Source organism: Oryzias latipes, chromosome 18 (assembly GCF_053564925.1).
Source record: "Oryzias latipes strain Hd-rR chromosome 18, Olatipes_Hd-rR_3.1".
Taxonomy (NCBI): Eukaryota; Metazoa; Chordata; class Actinopteri; order Beloniformes; family Adrianichthyidae; genus Oryzias; species Oryzias latipes.
The window spans coordinates 10,897,724-10,919,520 of record NC_136254.1 but is presented as its reverse complement, the minus strand read 5'-3'; the positions used below and the strand labels follow the sequence as shown (position 1 = coordinate 10,919,520).

At 42.8% G+C, this 21,797-nt stretch overlaps 1 protein-coding gene across 1 annotated transcript in view; it reads right to left on the bottom strand.

Moving 5' to 3' along the window:
- Positions 1-250: 250 nt before the first annotated feature.
- LOC144986977 (uncharacterized) overlaps positions 251-21,797 on the bottom strand; it is a 46,439-nt gene continuing 24,892 nt past the window's right edge. Inside the window, exons 5-6 of the mRNA XM_078935725.1 lie at positions 882-929; positions 251-782 (exon numbers count right to left, since the gene is read on the bottom strand). Of these exons, the coding sequence (XP_078791851.1) occupies positions 693-782; positions 882-929 (138 nt within the window). The 3' untranslated portion in view covers positions 251-692. The remainder of the gene's footprint in view (positions 783-881; positions 930-21,797) is intronic.

Here is a 21,797-nt window from a genome sequence, read left to right as displayed (position 1 = left end):
CCAAGTGGCCCAGCTCTCTTCATGACTCACGAATATTTCATGAGTCCATCCTAAGCAATGTGGTAAGTAAATGTATGGACTACATTTACACATGCACTTAACATGATTTTTGTTTTTCTTGTCTTTTTTTATACAGGAAAGATTGATGGCTTTCTGCTAGGGGACAGAGGTTACCCATGCCAACCTTAACTTCTAACCTCTTACCCAGAACCTGAACAAGGCCCACAGCAGCGCTTTAATTTGGCTCACAGCAGGACTACAGCCAGGGTGGCTCTAGTCTAGTTTCCAGTGCCTACGTCACCTCAGGGTCACCCCTGAGAGGGCCTGCGACATCATTGTGGCATGTGTAGTTCTCAATATTGCCATATTTAGAGGGGAACAACACCCTGCCCTACACATACAAGACCCAGAGGAATAACCCAACCACCCTTCGGATTTCCAGGATGGAAGGGTGGTCCGAGACCTTATATGCCACCATTCATTCTCAGATTGAATCAACAACCACAACAAGAAAAAAATAAAAATAAAAAATAAAAAATCCCACAATGAATAAATTCAAGTCACAATGTATTTGGTCTTCCTTATGTCCTACAAATTGAAAAGCAACAGTAAGAATTCAATATTCTTCCAAAACCTTTATAGAATTCACCAATCACAATACACACCATACTTGTAGCTTGTGTTTCAGGATCTCAATTTCCAGATCTGCACATCCGTGCAGAGGAGTTTGATAGACCTTCCTCCTCCTCCTCCTCATCCTGCGGCGGTTGTTCCTCCACACTCTGGAGGGTGGGGACGGGGGAGGACAAGAATAGGTTAGTCGACACAATAATGTGAATGTGATTGTGAAGATTGTTTTACATGTACAAACATAAGATTACCTCTATAGGTCTGTCTGTGTCAGCAGACAGTGTGTCATCCTCTACATCCTGAGAAGATGAGCATTTGGTTGAGCACACTTTATAATACTACCTGTGCTAATTTGTGGTGTGTTATGTAGGCTACTTACAACTGCATGGGGTTCAGTTGTGACGGGAGGGTCTAAAAGGAAGATATCGAATCAGAATCTGTTGAGACCAATGCAAAACCCAATGCAATGTTAAAATATTATATATATATTTATCCAAGTATTGGTGCTTCTGAGTGGCTTGAGGCTGGCATTTTGCACATTTGAAGTGAAAATATATATAATGTGTGTGGGTGGGGGGAGGCCTCTTACATTTTATGAAGGCACTTGTGTCCTGGGGAGTGACTGGCTCTGATGAACTCCCTGCAGGAATTCCCTCAGCCACCGGCCTTCCAGTTTTCAGACTCAGGGCCATCTCCTCAGCATTTGTCAGAGGTGGTGGTGCAGGGCCTCCCCCTGTTTTGCGAGCCTCTGCCTACTTTCTGTTGGCTGAAGACAAATCAAATGACAGTGAACAATGAAATCAACATTAGATATGTATTGCTATGTAGATGTTTCATATGTTAAATATTGTCAACAAAGCCTACATCCATGACATGCTCAGATTTTACCTGATTGAATTATGTATTTATACTTCATTTTTAGCTGCTGCCATGTTCTTTTTATTCCTGCAGGATTGCATCTACATGAAAATGAAATCAGGGACATTGAATTAGATTAATGTAACAATTACTTTGTGGAAACACAATTTGCTAGCACTGCTTACTTTCTTAATCCCATTTTAACCTATACCAATTGATCAATACAAGGGTAGACAAAAGTTCACTTTTAAAAACACAATTGAATGTATTAATATTAAACTGACCAACGTTTGCAAAAGGGGAAGGTTAACAAAAAAAGTCCTCTAAACATTACCGACGTTAAATGCACTTTTCCCCCTGATTAGTTCTGTACACTATGCAGCATTTCATGCAATTACACCAGGAATAACACTTCAAAAGTACACCTAAATATCGCCATTTTTTTATTTCACACCTTACGCTATTTAAAAAGTTATTACAGCCAATATTTTATAACAATGATTTAAATGCAAACTTACGCATTAACTTGAGCAGCAATGTTTTCCCACGCTAACTGTCTCTGTTTTGCAGATGCAGCGATGTTGCTTTTCTTCTCGAATATGTGCTCATATTCACTGTAACTCTGCAGCAGCACGTCAAGTTCAGCTGGCGAAAAATATGCAGACCTCTTTTTTTCCACGGTTGCCATGGTGACTCGTAATATCTGTGCTCCCTTAATAATGGCTTCTTATAGTCGCGGTGCGCATGCTTAACTGATTGTGGGAATCAGTCCACTCAGAGTTGATTAACCTAACTCCGATCAGCTGCTCTGAAACAGAGAACTCAGAGTTCAAGTTTAACCTCAGAGTTGGTTGAACCTCCTTTCTGAAACAGGCCCCTGATCTGGAGCAGGTTTAGTTGAAGGTTAGTTTGTTTTCAGAGAGGTGAAGCAGCATGGCGTGTCCATTTGAAGATGATTTAGTGGATGAAGAAGCTCAGATAATACTTTTCCACCATGAGAGGGTGATAAGACCATATATGGATGTTGGAAGGATAAACTTCAACAAAACACGTTTCACCGTGTTTTGTTGAGTTATTTTGTCTGACTAAGCGTATGTCTCTGCACCATAAGTGAGAGGAAAGGAGAAGATGATGAGTTTATTTAGCACCCCTACCATTCCACAATGTAATGGGGATGATGGAAATTCCTAAATAGTTGTATGCACTTTATATGAAGTGCATCGTTTTATATTTTTATAAAAATTAGAATATCTGCCGGCTCAAACTTAGACATATGAGAGTTCAAGAATTATAATTAATTAAGATGGAAAAAAGATTTATTGAATTGGAGTAATATGACATTTAGTTATATAAATATGTAAATTTGAGATGTATAAACAATTATTGAGTTTTATAGACGTAAGAAATTAGGTTGAATACATTTAACTCAATTACTTGTTACCAATGGAAGTAATTCATTTACGGTAAGTTGGCAAAATTGTTGGCAAAATTGCAGTTGGCAAAATTGGATAAGTTATATATATATAAATATAAATTGGATAAGTTATATATATATATATATATATATATATATATATATATATATATATATATATATATATATATATATATATATATATATATATATACATATATATATATACATATATATATATATATATGTATATATACATATATATATATATATATGTATATATACATATATATATATACATATATATATATATATATATGTATATATACATATATATATATATATATGTATATATACATATATATATATACATATATATATATATATATGTATATATACATATATATATACATATACATATATATATATATATACATACATATATATATATATATATATATACATACATATATATATATATATACATACATACATACATACATACATACATACATACATACATACATACATACATACATACATACATATATATATATATATATATATGCGTCACAAGGAAAATAAGATCAGAAACTAGTGCGTTTACTTTGTCTGTTCTTCTACTACAAGCAGAAATTCTTTCTTTTGATGATGCAGCCGTGTTACTTTTTTGATGGACGTATAATCTTCATACGCAGTCATTAAAAGCTCAGACTGTCTCACTGAAGTATAGCGCTCTCTTTTTTTCTCCACGCGTTTCCATGGTGACTCCGGAAATCAACGATCCATTGATAATGTCTTCATGTACCTGCTGTGCACCCGCATTAACCCTGGGTTACCAAGTCGAGCGTAATTACGCCAACTCATATCCGGTGTTTTGGAACCGACATACCCAGAGTAAGCAAGTTCAGGTGGATTTCAGCCAGAGTTCAGGGTTAAAGTCAGGCTAGTTTAAACATGCTTTCTGGAATACCCCCCTGGAATACCCCCCGACCCTGGTTTACATGCTCTGAGAAAGAGACAGAAGACAGAGCTGGAAGTGTTATTTACTGATAGCATTTCCAGCGTCTAATTATCTTAAGTTATATTTTATATAATCAGAGTCTGACCTCCATGAAGACGACAGGGAAAACAAAACTTTCTTTTAACAGCAAAACACCTGTATAACCTAAAAAGCTTTCCGTAGCAGCAAAAGTTTTGTCAGAAAGAAAAAGAGTTAGAGAGTGGAAAAAAGAAAAATTAAAAGTAATATTAATGTCTTAAGTAATCATCTGGATGATGACTGAACAGATTCTACTTTTTTTATCTAAACTGAATTTGGTTCCTAGCAAACAGGACTAGGCGGACTCAGTTTTATTGAGGAAACAAACCACCTAACCATGTCTAAGAGGTGACATTCTTGAGGTCTCCACTGGCAGTGACATATCTTCACCTGACACATTAAAACACAAACAAAAAGAAAATTCAGTCAAAATTGAGACTTCCATTATGTTCATTTTGATCAACTATTGCGTATGGGAACTAAGGCAGTGTTTCCTTGTTGGCATGGAGTTGGGAATTGTGACATCTGATAAAAATGGCAGGAAGGAAAAAATATCTAATTTTGGTGCTTCACAGTGTGTGAACAATAAAGCTGCAGCATAGAGATCTTCTAAATGTGCTTTCATTAATGTTATGATTATGTGGCAGGCAGAGGCCACTTAATTAAGATCACCTGGCACACCAGCTGCTTCATCAGCACAGGGTTGATAAAAGCCCTTCCCTTGCTGTTGGTAGAGAAACAGCCTGACCCCTGCTGCACCTTCCACCCGGAAGCAGCAGGTATCAGGCTGATTGCAGTTTGTTTTGGTTTGGCCCTAACTAGGGATGGGAATAGAAGCCCCATGAAGCTTGTAATTGTGCAGGAAAAATGAATGAATAAACCACTTGGGTCTTTGAAACCACACAGAACAGCGGCACCTGGTGGTAGACTGGATGTAAATCATCTACTTCAACTATGCTGCTTGCCCTTGTAACACTTCAATGTGGAAATGATAATTAAAAAAAAAGTTACATTCTCACAGAAGATGTCTGTGAAAAGTGCTTGTGCTACGTTGTGAATGTTAACTATGAAGTGAGAATGAGTGCCTGTAAACCAGGGCCTACCTAAAATGAGTGGGTGGTATATAATTTATAGATTTTTATTTAAAAACAGAATTTTTTTCCACTATGCTGGGCTACAGCCTGTTTTGTCTTTGGCTGACGACTTTGCCAGCCTTGGGGAAAAGGCTCTCACAAGGCACAGAGGAAGCTGGTGTGCTTGTAGAAATGCGGGCATAAAACCTTGTGGGTAACCCAGTATCTCAGTGGGTCCTCAGTCCTTGGGATGTGGGGTTCCTTTAAGTACCTAGAAGGAAATTAATAGCCTGTTAAAACGAGCCAGTTTAAAATGAGAATAAATTATGATAAAGAGTATAATCTTTACTATACCTCTGAACCTCCACTTACCAGCACTTGTGCTGGTCACCTGCTGTTGAGCCCCAACATGGCTGTCCAGCAGGGCCCAGAGACCACCTCACCTCCTCCTGCTGATTTGAAGGACCGTCTCTAAGTGGTGAGTGTGGCTGTGTCTCATCTGGAAGTAGCGCCTGCATTGTTGCAGCACACTCTTTAGTGAGTCGCTCTATGGCCGTGGGGAAAGAGCCTTGGCTGCAGAACCCCAGCTCTTTCAATCTTGGGTCCAACAAGGTTGCCATTGACAGAGCAGTGACCTTCTCTAGAGCTGAAAACTTCCCACAAAGATTGTTCTTCAAGTTACTGGCCAGTTTCTCACCCAGTGGGTGTGTGATCTGGCCACATCTGTTCGAGATGGAATGTTTCAGTATTTCAACTAGTGGACGGACTTTGGAGGCTGACACCTGTTTTTCTGTGGAGAGCTCAACTGTGGCCTCTTGAAATGGTGAAGGAACGCTCGAGCAGTGGTGTATGGCCTGGTAGTCCTCTGAGGTGAGTGGAGGAAGGTCCGTATGGAGGGTGGCCAGAGCTGCCCCCAGTGGCTCTCTCTCTTTAAACAGCCTTTCTAACATATTAAATATGCCGTTCCATCTCGTTTTCACCTAAGATAAGAGGGCAAGCACGTTTTATGGAGAGAAGAAAATAACAATCACTGCAACAAAAGTAAAATCTTCGTAAAAAAATCATTAATCATCTCTTTAATGAATTTGTGCTTTGGCCCGGCCAGCTGTCGCTGCATCTCTGACAGCTTCTCCTTTGCTGTGGTGCTGGATTTAAAAAGACCGACAATCTTACGCCCCTTACTTCGGATGTCCTCTAAATCAGGGGTTTGGGCAAGGGACTTTTTCCAACACCAAATTAAGCATATGTGCAAAACACATTATGTGCCGAAGACGTAGTGTATTCGCAAATGCAACCATGTTCGGAGCACAGTCTGTAACCAGGCCCGTCACTTGGAAGAAACATCACATGTTCACAAATCATGTATACTAGGTAGTGGGAGGCCATATTGCTGAATAATCTTGTCTTTTGTTGATCTGGCATCTTCCCTTTAGGTGCGCATTCTTCCATGAGGAGATTTTTGACTCAGCCAAGTGAGCTGCAGTGTGGGTTTGGGGAAACGTCAGAACCCCCAGGACCACAGAGGCCAGCTCCACCTAGGATGAACAAAATCAAACTGAGAGACATAAACCAAAGCAATGCACGAAGCAGGAGATGGCCCTGCTATCAGCCTGACAGACATGTGGACACCATAGCTAAGGCCTTCTCTTTTTTGGCATTGTACTTTTACTCCATCATTGTCCTCAAGGCCTTCCGTCTAGGAATTATGTAGGAGGGGTCCAAAGGTTGACAAAGGCCTATTAGTGTCAAAGAAAAAATACAGCTTATAATGTACACAAGCATATACATAATGTAAATGCTATATAACTATTAGCCACCTTACCTACAAGCCCTTAGATAATGGTTGTGCATCCATTACAATCATATCCACCAATGCAGCATCAAGTACTTGCTTTCTGGACACTGCAAAACATACATTAGATTAAGAAAATAAAAAGGCAAAAAATGTAAAAGGTGGGCCTCAAACCCATGACCTGAGGGTGCATGCAGCACTTACCTAAGCATTGTTTTGAACTTAACCATCTTCAGCACTCCAAAAATGTATAATTAACGACATGAGGAAGGTTGCTTCCTCATATAACTGACTGCGGAGCTTCAACGTGATGAATGGAGCGGAGATATCGCATCATGGCGGATGTACCGTCATGAAATGCCAATTCATGTGTGCAAATCAAACACTGCACCTAAAACAGAAAGGAATGAATAACAATTATTTCTTTCAAAATGACAAACATACTTATACAACTAAAAACATTAGCAATGGCTTGTAAATAATATTAATAGTGTATTGCCTTATTAGGAGAAACCAAGTTGACATGATCCCAAGCCACAGAATTTTTTTTTCCAGGTTCCATGACATTGATTCTGGTGAAGCACGTGAAACAACACAACTGGTCGGGATTCATCTGTATTTATACACAATAGCGTGGCACACCTGATATCTGAACCCTGGTTCAGCCAAACAATGTGTCAAAGGTGGACCGGAATGTGTGTAATATTTGTGCTGATCCTTAGTATTTCTTTTTGGTGTTGGGTGGGTTTGTATATTGTGCTGTTTTTTTTTTCTTTGTTTTTTTTTTTGTTAACTCTTGCATGCAGTGACTTTATGTTGGGACAGGTTAAAGAACCTGTCAGCCGAACCAACCATGAGTGAGTGGAGGAACATCAACGTGCCTGCGTGTGGCGTAAGACCCGTTTGCTAAAGCAGCCGCTCGTAAGAGACGCAAAACCATAACAAACATGTTTTTAGGCTCCTCTGGAGGAGGGTCAGCTGGTTCTCCTACGTGATTACAGTACGGGGTTGTAGGATAGTTCAAGATCTTTGGAGCTCCACCATTACAAAGTCTTGAAAGGTCCAGGTGCTGGGCAAGTAGTTTATTCAATTGCCCCACAGCAGGATCTTTCAAAGGTCAAGAGAGTTCACCGTACTCTCTTGAAAGCATTTTTGTGGGCCCCTTGGGAAAATACTTTGCCTTGGTCCCCGCCTCCACCTCAAATGCTTGTTGACCCTGATGACTCAGTAGATGAGGACTTGTTTTTGGGGTCAAGGATCCCGTCAGAGCTGTTGGATCTAGCACCAGGCCGCCAGTTAGCCGAGAAGCAGCCACTGAATCACAGGCAGCTCCATCTCTGGGAAGGGCAGTTTCTCCACATCCCACTGGTGCAGGTAGTGTTCAGCAATCAGGGCCGGTGCGAAGAACTACTCGGTATACAACAGGGTACCACTCTAACATACATCATTTCCCAAGAGCTGTGGGTAGGCGGAATGCTGGGGGTACAGAGCAGCACGCCCACGTGTCGGCTCTATTTCGGCCTTGGTCATAATCGTCGGGGCGCCGATACAAAAGGAGGGGGGCTAGTGTGGCAGGCAAAGACCACTTAATTAAGATCACCTTGGACACCAGCTGCTTCTTCAGCAGAGGGCTGATAAAAGCCCTTCCCTTATTGTCGGTAGAGAATCAGCCTGAGACCTGCTGCTTCCAGGTGGAAGGTGCGGCAGGTATGCAGCGTGTTTTGGTTTGAACCTAACCTTAACCGTCGGGTTTTGGCTGCTCATGCAACTCCTGTGGGTACCAGTGCTGTATGCGATATGTATGTCAACCAGTGCTGTATGCGATGGAGATGTCAATTTCCATGCGGGAACCTCCCAAATGGATAAATAAAGTTGTCTATCTATCTATTTAGTCCTTCTGAGCTGTGGGAGCAGGTGTTGGATCACGTCCCTGCTTTGCCCAACCGATATTTGCCATTTTCTTCAAGTTGTGTCCTAACTCAAGTGCCAAAGATGGTGTTTTGAAAGTGCTGGTTTCCTGATTGAAGCCTCCCACCATGTGAACTGCTTCAATGATATGAGGAAAATTAGCTTGTAGAAAGAAGTCTGACATCCTCTTCAGCTTGCCACATCTCTTTGCATAAAAAACAAGCGGCCTGTCTAACGGCTCTTTCCAAACAGCTTCAGATACTTCATCTTTATGCATTTCAAATACTATCTTCCAAAACTGTGCACCGACATTGTCAGGAACAGGTTGAGCATAAGCACAATGGGCCTGAACTCATGTTTTCCAGGATTTAAATCATAGCTTTCCTTACTGAGATGACATCTCTTTATGTGCTTCCATAAGGACTTTTCTCTACAGATTCTTTCTTTGAACATTTTGGACACAGGAAGGCCTTTGAAACTTCTGGCTCATCTTTATGCTTTGATTGTAAATGCCAAACATTTTTTTTTGGAAAGGTTCAGAACATAAAACACAGTAGAAGGTCTTGTTGTAGAGACGTCTGCCATCTTCTTTTTTCTCCAGTGTAATAACCATAACAGAGTCTTCATCTATGGAGGCTTCCTGCTCTTTTTCAGCCGGTTGTCCTGAACTGGGACATACCTCTTTTCTCTGTTTCTTTCCTTTTCTTTCTTTGTGCGTCCTGGAGATTTACACACTTCATAAACTTTCCCAAAAAATAAAACAAAAAAACATTCAATTTTGCTGTTGGTTCTCTTTAATTCTGGCACTGTGAAGTCTTGATTGAGTTCTGTTGGTATTTGGTCAAGGATAACTGTCCTGTCAGTAGAGCTGTGCTGTTCTTCCTAAAAAAAAAAAAAAAAAAAAACAACCAAAGGTTTTGTTCAAAACGTGTCTTGATAACAGTAAATTAAAATGACCAAATCCGAGCAACTAACCTCTGTTGGTACACTGCAAATTTTGTCGATCTACCTAAGATTATTAATCTTAAAAGTAGTTGTAAAATCTTATCAATCTTGATTTTAGACGAAAACAACAGCATGTGTAAGATTATTAAACTTGATTAAAGAAAAATGTATATTACCTTTCTTACTTAGTTTGTAAACTAAAAATGAGTCATTTTACATGCAAAAAAGTAAAAAAAAACACTGCAGGTCTGATTAAAGGACAGGAAAGGGTCTTAATTTAAGTTTATTAAACTCGTTTTAAGAAAAAGATGCATTACCTTTCTTCATTTTGTAAAAATTATTCATTTTACAGGCAAAACAAGACAAAAACCCACAGTCCTGATTTGAGGACAGGAAATGTCTTCTTAAGTTTATCTTAGATGTTAACACTTTTGAAAAACTTGAAATAAGTAATTCATACAATGCATTCAAAATGTATTTGAATATGATGTTAAAAGCTCATATTATAAGGACTTCGACAATAAACAACAGATGAAAATGTTTATTTTTTTACTGCAATAACATCAACATAATTATATTTCATCAAAACATAGACACGTTTTTGAAAGTGACTGGATATTATGATGTATAATCCAGCATGTTTTCTTGAGCAAGATTAGGTATAGCATTTTCATAAGCAAGAATGTCTCTGTTAAAATGCATTGTTTCATAAACCTGGTATTCAAAGCAATACAATACATTGTTTACAACAAAAATGTTTTTTATAAGTCCAAAAGTAGGTATTGTATCATTTGCAGAAATTATAATAAGAGACCTTTCACAGACATATGTTACCATTGATAACAAGCCACTTCACTCTAACAGCATGCTGTACATCTTAAAAGCCCAAAGATTCTGTGGCCTTTGTTGTGACACAATGTTTGTGACCTCTGAAACATGACCCAACTCTTTCTCATGCAGAAAAATGGGATGATCTGAGCCCATCTGATTTTGACAACATTCTAGCAGTTGATTGTGGTTCACCAGAGACTTGCATACATTTTTAAAGTTCAGTTTGGATGACCATTGTTTGGACTCAAACCACATGGACTGATGCCTAACCAGAGGCCCAAAAGAAATAATCTGAGAGGGGAGATGTAGCATATGAAGTTGCTTTGTCTAAACTGTTTGAGATGATCTTTTATCAGCTGTTTTAGCATTGAGACAATTTTTACAGGAAAGGAATTATCTTTAATAACATGAGCATTTGACCAGAAGACTGTTTGATTTTATTGTCATTAGATGCCAATGTAGCAAAACTAATTGGCGAGGGTTTGTCGCGCACATCTATTGATGAAAAAGGAAAAGTCTGCATTGCAGAACAAGGTGTTTCATAATGCACTTGATTTCCATTGGTGCTACACCTTCAAGTATTGCATGCATGATATCATGTGGGAAATAAACTAGCTTGCTTTTTCTGTTTATGTTACGGGGGGAATGGGGGGGACGTACCCAGGCGCAGAGAGGAGAGGAGGCAGGAGGTTGCAGGGGAACAGGAACTTTAATAACAAAACTAAACCAACCAAAAAACCACTGCAGAGCAGGCCAGAAACACTCGAAACTCGAAATACACTAGACAGGGAAACATTAACCTATGGAGCAGCACAGGAGGAAGGGAAAGACAAGACCTAAATACATGCAGACAAACGAGACATAGGTGGAAACACTCCGGACTGATGGGGAAAGGTAAAACATGAAACAACAACCAAACAGGAAATACTACAAAATAAAACAGGAAACCAAGAAAACAAAACACAAAGAAACCGAAACCGTTACATTACCCTCCCCTCAAGGAACCGCACCGAGGTTCCTTCCTACAGTCCAGGAGGGGCGGGCCTGAAAGGCCAACATAAGGACCAATATAGTCTGGAGGGCGGCCGGGAGGCCGCGCATTCCGGCGTGGCGGTTCCGGAGGGCGACCGGGAGACCGCGCAGTCCGGCGCGGCGGGTCAGGAGGACGGCCGGGAGACTACGCAGTTCGGCGAGGCGGGTCCGGAGGGCGGCCGGAAGGCAGCGCTATCCGGCACTGACAGTCAAGCCAGCAAACGGCTGGTGGCTCGGGGTCAGAGTCTGTAGCTGGTGGCTCGGGCTCCGGGTCCGCGGCAGGCGGCTCTGGGTCCGCGGCAGGCGGCTAGTGGTCCGCGGCAGGCGGCTCTGGGTCCGCGGCAGGCGGCTAGTGGTCCGCGGCAGGCGGCCCGGGGTCCGCGGCAGGCGGCTCGGGGTCCGCGGCAGGCGGCTCGGGCTCGGGGGCCGCGGCAGGCGGCTCGGGCTCGGGGGCCGCGGCAGGCGGCTCGGGATCGGGGGCCGCGGCAGGCGGCTCGGGATCGGGGGCCGCGGCAGGCGGCACGGGTTCGGGGTCCGCGGCAGGCGGCACGGGTTCGGGGTCCGCGGCAGGCGGCTCGGGCCAGACGCCCGGTGCGGGGGGCTCGGGCCAGACGTCCGGTTCCCTCCGGTCTGCCATCCCCCTGTCCAGGGCCCTCCTGGGAGCAGGAACGGGTCGTGGTGGGTCGGACACCCTCCTCACAGCCGGAACGGGGCGTGGTGGGTCCGGTACCCTCCTCGGAGCTGGAACCGGACGGGGTGCCTCCAGGTTCACCTCCGAAACCAGGGCGGGACGTCGAGAAGGGCGACAGCGATGACGACGTGGGCGGCGTCCCCCCCTCACTGCCAGATGACTCCCGTCAAAGTTGGAGGCAGGGAGCTGGGGGCAGTTCAAGGCCCACTGGGTCTCGACCCCCTCCTCCTCCAGATAAAGGTCCTCCCACAGCCACAGGTCCTGGTCCAGAGGGTCCAGGAAGGCCCGTGGCTGGAGAATGTCCCGATCCATCCAGGAGTCAGGGGAGGGCTTACGGTGAGGGCGGTGAGGGCGGTGAGGGCGGCAGCGACGACGACGACCCCCTCTTGAGGCTAGGCAACTCCCCTTGAAGTCCGAGGGGATCTGCGAACACTCAGGGGTCCACCAAAACCAGGTCCTCTCTGCTGGGTACAGGTTTGGCTGCTCCATAATGTTACGGGGGGAATAGGGGGGACGTACCCAGGCGCAGAGAGGAGAGGAGGCAGGAGGTTGCAGGGGAACAGGAACTTTAATAACAAAACTAAACCAACCAAAAAACCACTGCAGAGCAGGCCAGAAACACTCGAAACTCGAAATACACTAGACAGGGAAACATTAACCTTTGGAGCAGCACAGGAGGAAGGGAAAGACAAGACCTAAATACATGCAGACAAACGAGACATAGGTGGAAACACTCCGGACTGATGGGGAAAGGTAAAACATGAAACAACAACCAAACAGGAAATACTACAAAATAAAACAGGAAACCAAGGAAACAAAACACAAAGAAACCGAAACCGTTACAGTTTATTTCATAGGCTGTTTTGAGAGAGGATTTCACGTATTCGGCCTTTTCAACTTCATTGCAATGTCTAATGTGCTTGCATCTCATCAAAAATACACTCACAAAGGCGACATTTGCTGTATGCAAAGCCAACACCTTCTTTGAACCCTGCAAGCTCATGCTGGGCAAGGGTATCGCCACAGATGGGAATAACTGCACCAGTTACATTAAATTTGCCCACTGACTAAATTAATCTTAATGCCATTATACAGCAACTTCAAGTCCTTGTCAATTCTTATTAGCATGACATCTACTCCACACTCATCACTAGCCGCGTTTACATGGGCAAAAGTAATCGGAAAGAATGCCCGATCGGAAGAAAAGTGCCCCATGTAAACGAGCCGTTCGGAATACTCTGCCCCGATCAGACTTATTCGGATCAGAAATTCTTTCCGATCGAGATAGGTGGGTTATACCGATTGTTGATCTGACCGGGGTACATGTAAACGTTTCTTCCGATTGAGGGTCACTACTGTGCACGCATTATACGTCATGCGCAGACATACCCCACGTGGCCGTTACGGGAGCTGGATGAAGCTATGGCGGGACAGAAGCAAAACTGGTCTTTTTCCGACACCCATGTTTTTGTGGAGATTTTAAAGGAACTTAAAATAGTAGAGAGACTTGACGGTCGAAAGTCTCGGAACCAAGAATTATTCATCCAGGTGCACGAGCCTTTAAAGGTTGTTGGGATCGATCGATCGATAGAGCAGATAAAAAATCGTTGGAAAAGTTTAAAGACAGCCTATTACAAAGCAAAAAGTCACAACACCAGAAGTGGGGTTGACCCTTCAACCTTTCCTTATTACCGGGCGATGGACGATTTCATGGGCGACAGACCATTGTCCAACGTGCTTACAAATGGCGTGGACGTTGGATCAGAGGAGGAAGAGGCCACATGCAGCACACTGGCGAGCCAGAACTTAATAGATCCCAATGAATGTAGCATTAATGGAGAACATCCTGCACAATATTTACTAGATTTTTTTTTTTGCCTAAAGAGTCTATTAAATCACATGTTTTTTTGTGTGTCATTCAGATGGAAACCAACAATGGCGCACAGAGCTCAGATCTGGACACAAGTGACAATAGATCATCGGGAGAAGCACCTAAAAAAAGTGAGTATTTAAAAAAATTGAAATAGTTCTAAGTATTATAATTCTTTTGGTGGGTCATAAATCCTTAACAACGCAAGGAATGTAATAATAAAAGCCACTTTTGATCAATGAAATAGCTGAATATCTGTTTGCTCTGCATTTGATTTAGAGGTTGAATTAAACTTGTCTTTATATTGCAACCTCATTTTTTGGTTTAGTGTATTGATTTTTATACTGTTTTTTTAGGGAAAAGGCACAGTTCATCGGGATATGCCAAAGCCATGATCACTTGGATGACAGAGCAGCAAGCATTCCTCGAAAGAATGCAAGAGTCTCAAAACCGGTGGGTTGAGGAACAACAACAAAGAAGACTAGAGAGGGATCAGCGTCTCCTCACACAGTTTGTCAAAGAGAGTTCACGAGCAAATGAGCGCCTTGTTGACCGACTTTTGGATGGCCTAAGAACCATCTTCTGTCCACCTCCTCCTCCACCTCCAGCACATCCTCCTCCTGCAGTAGCTCCGTATTCTTCCCAGCACTCCTTCACAAACAACAGCAGGGGGGTATTCCAGTAAGCATGTTTAAACCGGTTCGGGTGGACGCTGGCATGATTGTTGCCGCTGCTCACCGGTAACTCTTCGTCACCTATCTTTACTTTTCTGGATTTTTGGACTGCAATTTTTGAGGCAAGACATCACGTTTGTTAAAGTAACACTTGGATTGTGTTGTCGTGCCCTGACAACCAAAATAACAAACTTAATTCAAGTCCGACTGCCTCCTCCTAACCGCGGCCTCCTCCCCCCCTCGGAGCCTCCCGTCTGACACTTCAGTGTCTGGCCTCCTACAACCACCAGATATGTGGTCATCCAACCTGCTCATCTGGTCAGCTCTCACCTGGATTCTCCTCTGGCTCTCCCATCATCCAGTGGCTGGGATTATCTGGTATTCTTCATTTGAACTCCTTCGGCTTCGCCTTCACATCCCCGCTCCCCCGCCCCCGCTGAACACCTGCACGGATCCTCCGCTCCCACCGCGCCGGAGATACATTCACCGTGGTTCACATCGGCACTTCAACAAAGACTCATTTGAACCCATCCGCTCCTTTTGGTCATCCACTCGTCATCATCATCACACTGAACGAACGTTGATAATGCTTAGAGGACTTTTTTGTTAACCTTCCCCTCTTGCAAACGTTGGTCAGTTTAATATTAATACATGCAATTGTGTTTTTAAAAGAGAACTCATGTCTACCTTTGTATTGATCAAGTGGTATAGGTTTATATGGGATTAAAAAAAAGTAAGCAGTACTAGCAAATTGTGTTTTCAAAAAGTAATTGTTACATTAATCTAATTCAATGTCCCCGATTTCATTTTCATGTAGATGCAATCCTGCAGGAATTAAAAGAACATGGCAGCAGCTAAAAATGAAGTATAAAAACATAATTCAATCCGGTCAAATTTAAGCATGTCATGGATGTAGGCTTTGTTGACAATATTTAACATATGAAACATCTACATAGCAATACATATCTAATGTTGTTTTCAGTGTATATATGTAATTGACTGCAACGAAAAATGGTAACGCTCAAACAAAAACGTATGGGGAAATGACAAAAAATCGAGTCTAGGTCTCAAAATCCTCGTACGACGTAAATGTAATTCTCTACGAATTAATGCAGCCTCCTCGTCTATTGGGTCCTCCAGAAAAGGACAAGCCATTCTTGTCACTTAGACCGTCTCTGTGTGACGGAAATTTGGGCAATCAAGGTTAAAGGGAAAAATACCGCTTCGTCTTTAAAAAGGGGAGGGGACCGGCAGAAACCTTGAGTTTAGAGAATAAAACCTGCTCCCGACCAGGTTAGGTTCACAGCATAAGTAACCATGGACACTGACTCCGAGTATAAGTTACCTCTCTTTCAGAAACGGGTTTGACTTACTCTGCTTTCTCTGGTTTAACAAACCTCCCATTCTGAAACGGAAAACCCAGGGTTTCCCTGATTTCAGGGTTAACACACTCAGAGTTTTCACTTAACCTCCTTTCTGAAACAGGCCCATGGCTAACCTGGTTAGACTGGCAGCCACGGATGGTCCCGCCGCTCATCTCAACACCGCTACAGTCAACTTCGGTCTCATTAACATCCGCTCACTTTCTAGCAAGAGTCATCTGATGCAGGACTTAATTTCGGACCGTAAGTTTGACTTTCTCTGTTTAAAGGAAACCTGGCAGCATCCTAATGACTTTTCACAACTCAACGACTCCACACCTCACAGCTTTGTTTACATCTCCAAACCACGTTGCACGGGTCGCGGGGGAGGTCTCGCGATATTACACCACGAGAAGTGGAAAGTCCTGCCGGTTGAGATTCCGTCCTTCAGCTCCATGGAATGCATTGCCTGCATGCTTCCTGGCCCCACCCCAACTGTTCTGGCTGTGGTTTATCGCCCTCTCAAGACAAACTCTGACTTTTTAAATGAACTTGGAACTCTTCTCTCCCATCTCTCATCCCTCTCACCCAATGTCATAATGATGGGTGATTTTAATGTTCACTTTGATAACATGCTTCTTCCTCTCACCAGAGACTTCAGCTCATGTTTGGACAGCCTTAACTTTACCCAGCACGTCAGTTCTCCTACCCATTCTAAAGGACATATTTTAGATTTAGTCTGCTGCTCTGGATGAACCCCCTCTTACTGCTCTGCTGATGAAATTCATGTAACTGATCATTTTCTTGTGTCATTTAAAATCTCCATCACTTTATCTGTCACTAAACCATCCCGTCTCATCTCTTTTCGTAATGTCAAAAATATCAATGCGAACGCACTTTCCTCACTCTTACGTGATATTCCAATCCCTAACACACCAAACCCTGATGAACTCGTCTCCTCTTACAACAACCTTCTTTCTGATTCTATTAACCATCTCGCCCCTGTCAAAACTCGCCCTGTCTCCTTCTCCAAATCTGCCCCCTGGTTCACCCCAGAGCTCCGTTACATGAAAGCCAAAGGTCGCCAGCTAGAGCGACTCTATAAAAGAACTGGCTTAACTGTTCACAAAGAAATCTATAAATCACATCTCACAGTATAAGGACCTGGTTTCTACAACAAAAACAAACTATTTTTCTGAACTCGTCTCCACAAACAAAGGCAACTCCAAAACGCTCTTTTCCCTTATGAACACCATCTTCAACCCCCCTGACTCTCTCCCTCCCCATTTCTTTTCCACTGAAACCTGTAACTCCCTCATGTCATTTTTTAACCAGAAAATTCATGTCATCCATCAACAGCGTAGCTCTTCTCTCTTCCCTCCCATCCCTGACTCTTTTCCCCTCAAACATATGTTTTCCTCCTTTCAACTGCCTGACCACGAGGAAATTTCCTCTCTCATCCTTAAATCCAAACCGACCACCTGTTCTCTTGATCCCCTCCCAACATCTTTAGGTATAGCCTGCCTCCCCACTCTCCTTCCGCTCATTACTGCTATTATTCACTCGTCACTCTCGTCTGGTACTGTCCCATCACTTTTTAAAATGGCAGCTGTTAAACTCATCCTGAAAAAACCTGGTTCGGATCCCAACTTATTCAATAATCTCCGTCCAATTTCCAACCTTCCCTTCATTTCAAAAATTCCAGAGAAAATAGTCTCCTTTCAACTCTACGATCATTTGAAACATAATAATCTTCTGGAACCTTTTCAGTCTGGTTTCCGCCCCTCCCACAGCACTGAGACTGCTCTCCTCAAGATCACCAATGATCTTCTCATTGCAGCTGATTCTGGCCTCCTCACCATCCTCATCCTCCTTGACCTGAGTGCAGCCTTTGATACCACTTCTCACTCCATCCTCCTCCAAAGGCTCTCCTCCCTCGGCATCACCTCCACCCCCCTCCGTTGGTTTCAATCTTACCCCTCTGACCGAACCCAATTCATCCAGCTTAAATCATTTAAATCTCAGCCTTCCTCTGTCTCTTCTGGTGTCCCCCAAGGTTCTGTCCTTGGTCCTCTTCTTCCCCTTGGCAATATCTTCCGTAAATTTAACGTTAATTTTCACCGTTTTGCGGATGACACCCAGCTCTATGTATCAAGCAAACCTGACTCCTCTCTTCCACCCTCCTCCCTCCACTCCTGTCTATCTGAAATCAAAAACTGGTTCACCTCAAACCTTCTCAAACTCAACAGTGATAAAACCGAATTACTTCTCGTCGGTTCCAAATCCACCCTCTCCAAAGCCTCAAGTCTATCTCTTTCCATTGATTCATCTTCTGTCTCCCCCTCCCCTCAGGTTAAGAGTCTGGGTGTCATCCTAGATAGCTCACTATCTTTTCAGTCCCACATCAATAACATTACACGGTCAGCCCATTTCCATCTACGTAACATTAATCGTCTACGTCCCTCCCTCACTGTCCGCTCTGCTTCTATCCTGGTTCACAGTCTGGTCACTTCCCGTTTAGATTATTGTAATTCTCTCCTCTTTGGCCTCCCCCAAAAAACCCTCAATAAGCTCCAATTGGTCCAGAACTCAGCTGTCCGAATCATCTCCAGAACCCCCTCCTTCAGTCATATCACCCCGGTTCTTCACCAGCTGCACTGGCTCCCCATAACCTCCAGAATCCAATTCAAACTCCTCCTGTTCACTTTTAAGGCCCTCCATAACCTGGCTCCTCCTCCTTATCTCTCCGATCTCATCCATATTAAAAACCCCTCTCGTTCTCTTCGGTCCTCCTCCTCTGTTCAGCTCTCTGTCCCTCCGGCCCGACTCGTCACCATGGGAAGCCGAGCCTTCAGCTGCTCGGCTCCAAAACTCTGGAATTCCCTCCCTCCTGATCTCCGTAACATAGACTCTCTCCCTACTTTCAGATCTAAACTCAAAACCTATCTTTTCATTTCTGCCTTCCCATCCTGATTCACTTTTAATTTTATTTATTATTTTTACCGTGCTTTTAATGTCTATTGTCAACCTTTGTTTTGTAAAGTGTCCTTGGGTTGTTTGAAAATGGATTATTATTATTATTATTAAACTAGCCTGACTTTAAGCCTGAACTCTGGCGGAAATCCGCCTGAACTTGCTTACTCTGGGTATGTCGGTTCAAAAAGACCGGATATGAATTGGCGTAATTACGCTCAACTTGGTAACCCTGGGTTAATGCATGTGCAGAGCAGGTACATAAAGACATTCTCAATGGATCGCCGATTTATGGAGTCACCATGGAAACACGTGGAGAAAAAAAGAAAGCGCTATACTTCAGTGAGACGGAGTCTGAGATAAATGACGGCGTGTGAAGATTATACGGCCATTTAAAAAGTAATACGGCTGCATCATCAAAAAGAGTTTCTGCTTGTAGTAGAAGAGCAGACAAAGTAAACGCACGAGTTTCTGATCTTATTTCCATTTTCATGTGACGCATACATAAATGTATGGATGCATGCATACATGCATGTATACATGTATACGTATACAAGATGTCTTGCTTTTTAAAGTAGACACGGTCACATCATCCAGTTTCTCCATAGCTTCCTCACATGCTTAACAAACTAAAAATCAAATGACCTCATTTCAACATAAAAAAACAAACCCTATTTATGAATGCTAATCCTGATTAAAAGTCCTGTTGAACTTAAGTAACTACCACTAAAGATCAATCAAGATCACTTATGAGACCCCCCCCCCCCCCCCCCTTTCAAATTTCAAGAACAATTAAAGCTACAAGTAGCATTTAGCGGGCCCCGAGCACGTGCGGGCGCCTGGCACGAGCGACGTCCCCACGAGAACGCCCTGCTCGAGCCGTTTGGCCTCATTCTTCCTTCTGCATTCTGGAGCTGCAAGCTAAATTTAACATGACAGCAGCCTGTCGGTGGGGGGTGGGGTCTGTAATCTGTTTCCTTTTAAGACAGAGACTTTTGCATATTATGAAAGAAAATTCAAATGAAGCCTCGTTTAGACCTGCTCAGTTTTAATATCATGCACGTCAGACAAAGCACAGAGAAAAGACAGGGCAGAACGTCCCCCATGCAATGACTAGGTGGCGCTACATAGCTCGTCCAAAATTGTCATATCCATGGGTTCAGAATTAATTTCAGTGAGATCGGACAAGGATTGTTTATGTGAGAGCAACTTTTGTGTGCACGGTATAATAATTGACGCTGTTTTAAAACTCCCAGAGCCTCTGAAGAGTCAGAACCTTTTTCTGCCGTTTGGGTTCATTTCCAGAAGCTGGAGATGATGGGGGCGCTCTGTTCTACTCGGGGTCGTTATACTTTACAGTACAGAGTAAATCGTTTTTCAAAATTTGCGGAACGAGCGGTGTTCTGCGTCTCACGCTTGTGACGTCACATCATCTGCGGCCACCCGCGAATGGGCGGGGCGCGAATGTTAAACCGCGAATGGGCGGGGGATTACTGTAATGGCCATTTGTCTTTTCATGGCGTGTTTTCGAAATGACCTTGAATTTTGACGAGCCGCCACAGTCACATACATCCGAAAAAACTTAAAAGCTTTGCAATTTAACATCGGACATGTGGCTAGTTTACAAAACCAAAGTTTGGAGTCATTATTCACAAATTTTTAGGAGGAGTTTGTTCTAGTACGAGGCCTGCAAATGACCAAAATACAGCAAAAATGACATTGACATCAATATAGCAGACTTTCTGTTTGACTGACAGCTTGGTACCAAGAGACTTTTTTGTAGGTTTCCATCTGATGAACATGTCCTGTTAAGATCAAGCTTGTATGTTAAAGAACATGGCGGTGCTCGCGAAAATAAACATTGTAGGTGGCGCTATCGAGCAGTTTTTGTGTATATCTAAGGTGGAGATATGTAAGAGGCATCTCATTCTGAAATCTCAGATTCCTGAGACCAAGGGCTGATTTTTTATGAATTTTTAATTAACTGACTGCATCGCAATCAACCACTTCCTGTTTGGCGGTGGCTTGCGCAGGCACCGTAGGGTGTACAGACATGAAACTTTAGATGATGAGAAAAACCTTTACGAGTATCTTCTGTTTATATTTTATCAACGTCGGACAAAGCACAGAGAAAAGATAGGTCAGAATGTGACATAAAATCTGTTTATCAATATCAATATTCATACCAGGCTGGCTCCTGGTATGAAAAGATTCCCAAATACCATTTCCTAACCGCAGAGCCAAGCATATGTTTACATATTTAGGTCAAACATTTGATGAACAGCTTCATGTTGTCTATTGATGTAAGTTTAAACCTAAACATGCCACCCTGTTACTAATCCAGTTGATATGGTTCTCCATCTGTGTCTAAGTGAAATAAAAGCAATTTTTTTATATTTAGAGCTCTAAGCAAACAAACAGTTGTCTATATAAAAGAGCTTTTACAATTGTGCACTGTTAGCAGGTCTCTGAGTACATGTGACCAATGTATGGTGGATTTTCACAGACCTTGTTTAAAACTGAAGGTGACAGAGACTTAGAGAAATGGCTTCATTGTTCTGGAGTTTTTTGTTTCATCCACAGAAGAGTAGAATTGGTGATTGATTTTGAAAAGCTGCCGAAAAGCTGTCTCTTTTTCAAATTGCAATTCCTAACTTGGGTTTTACATTTTGTGTTCCATTTTTTGTGATTTACTTGGGAAGC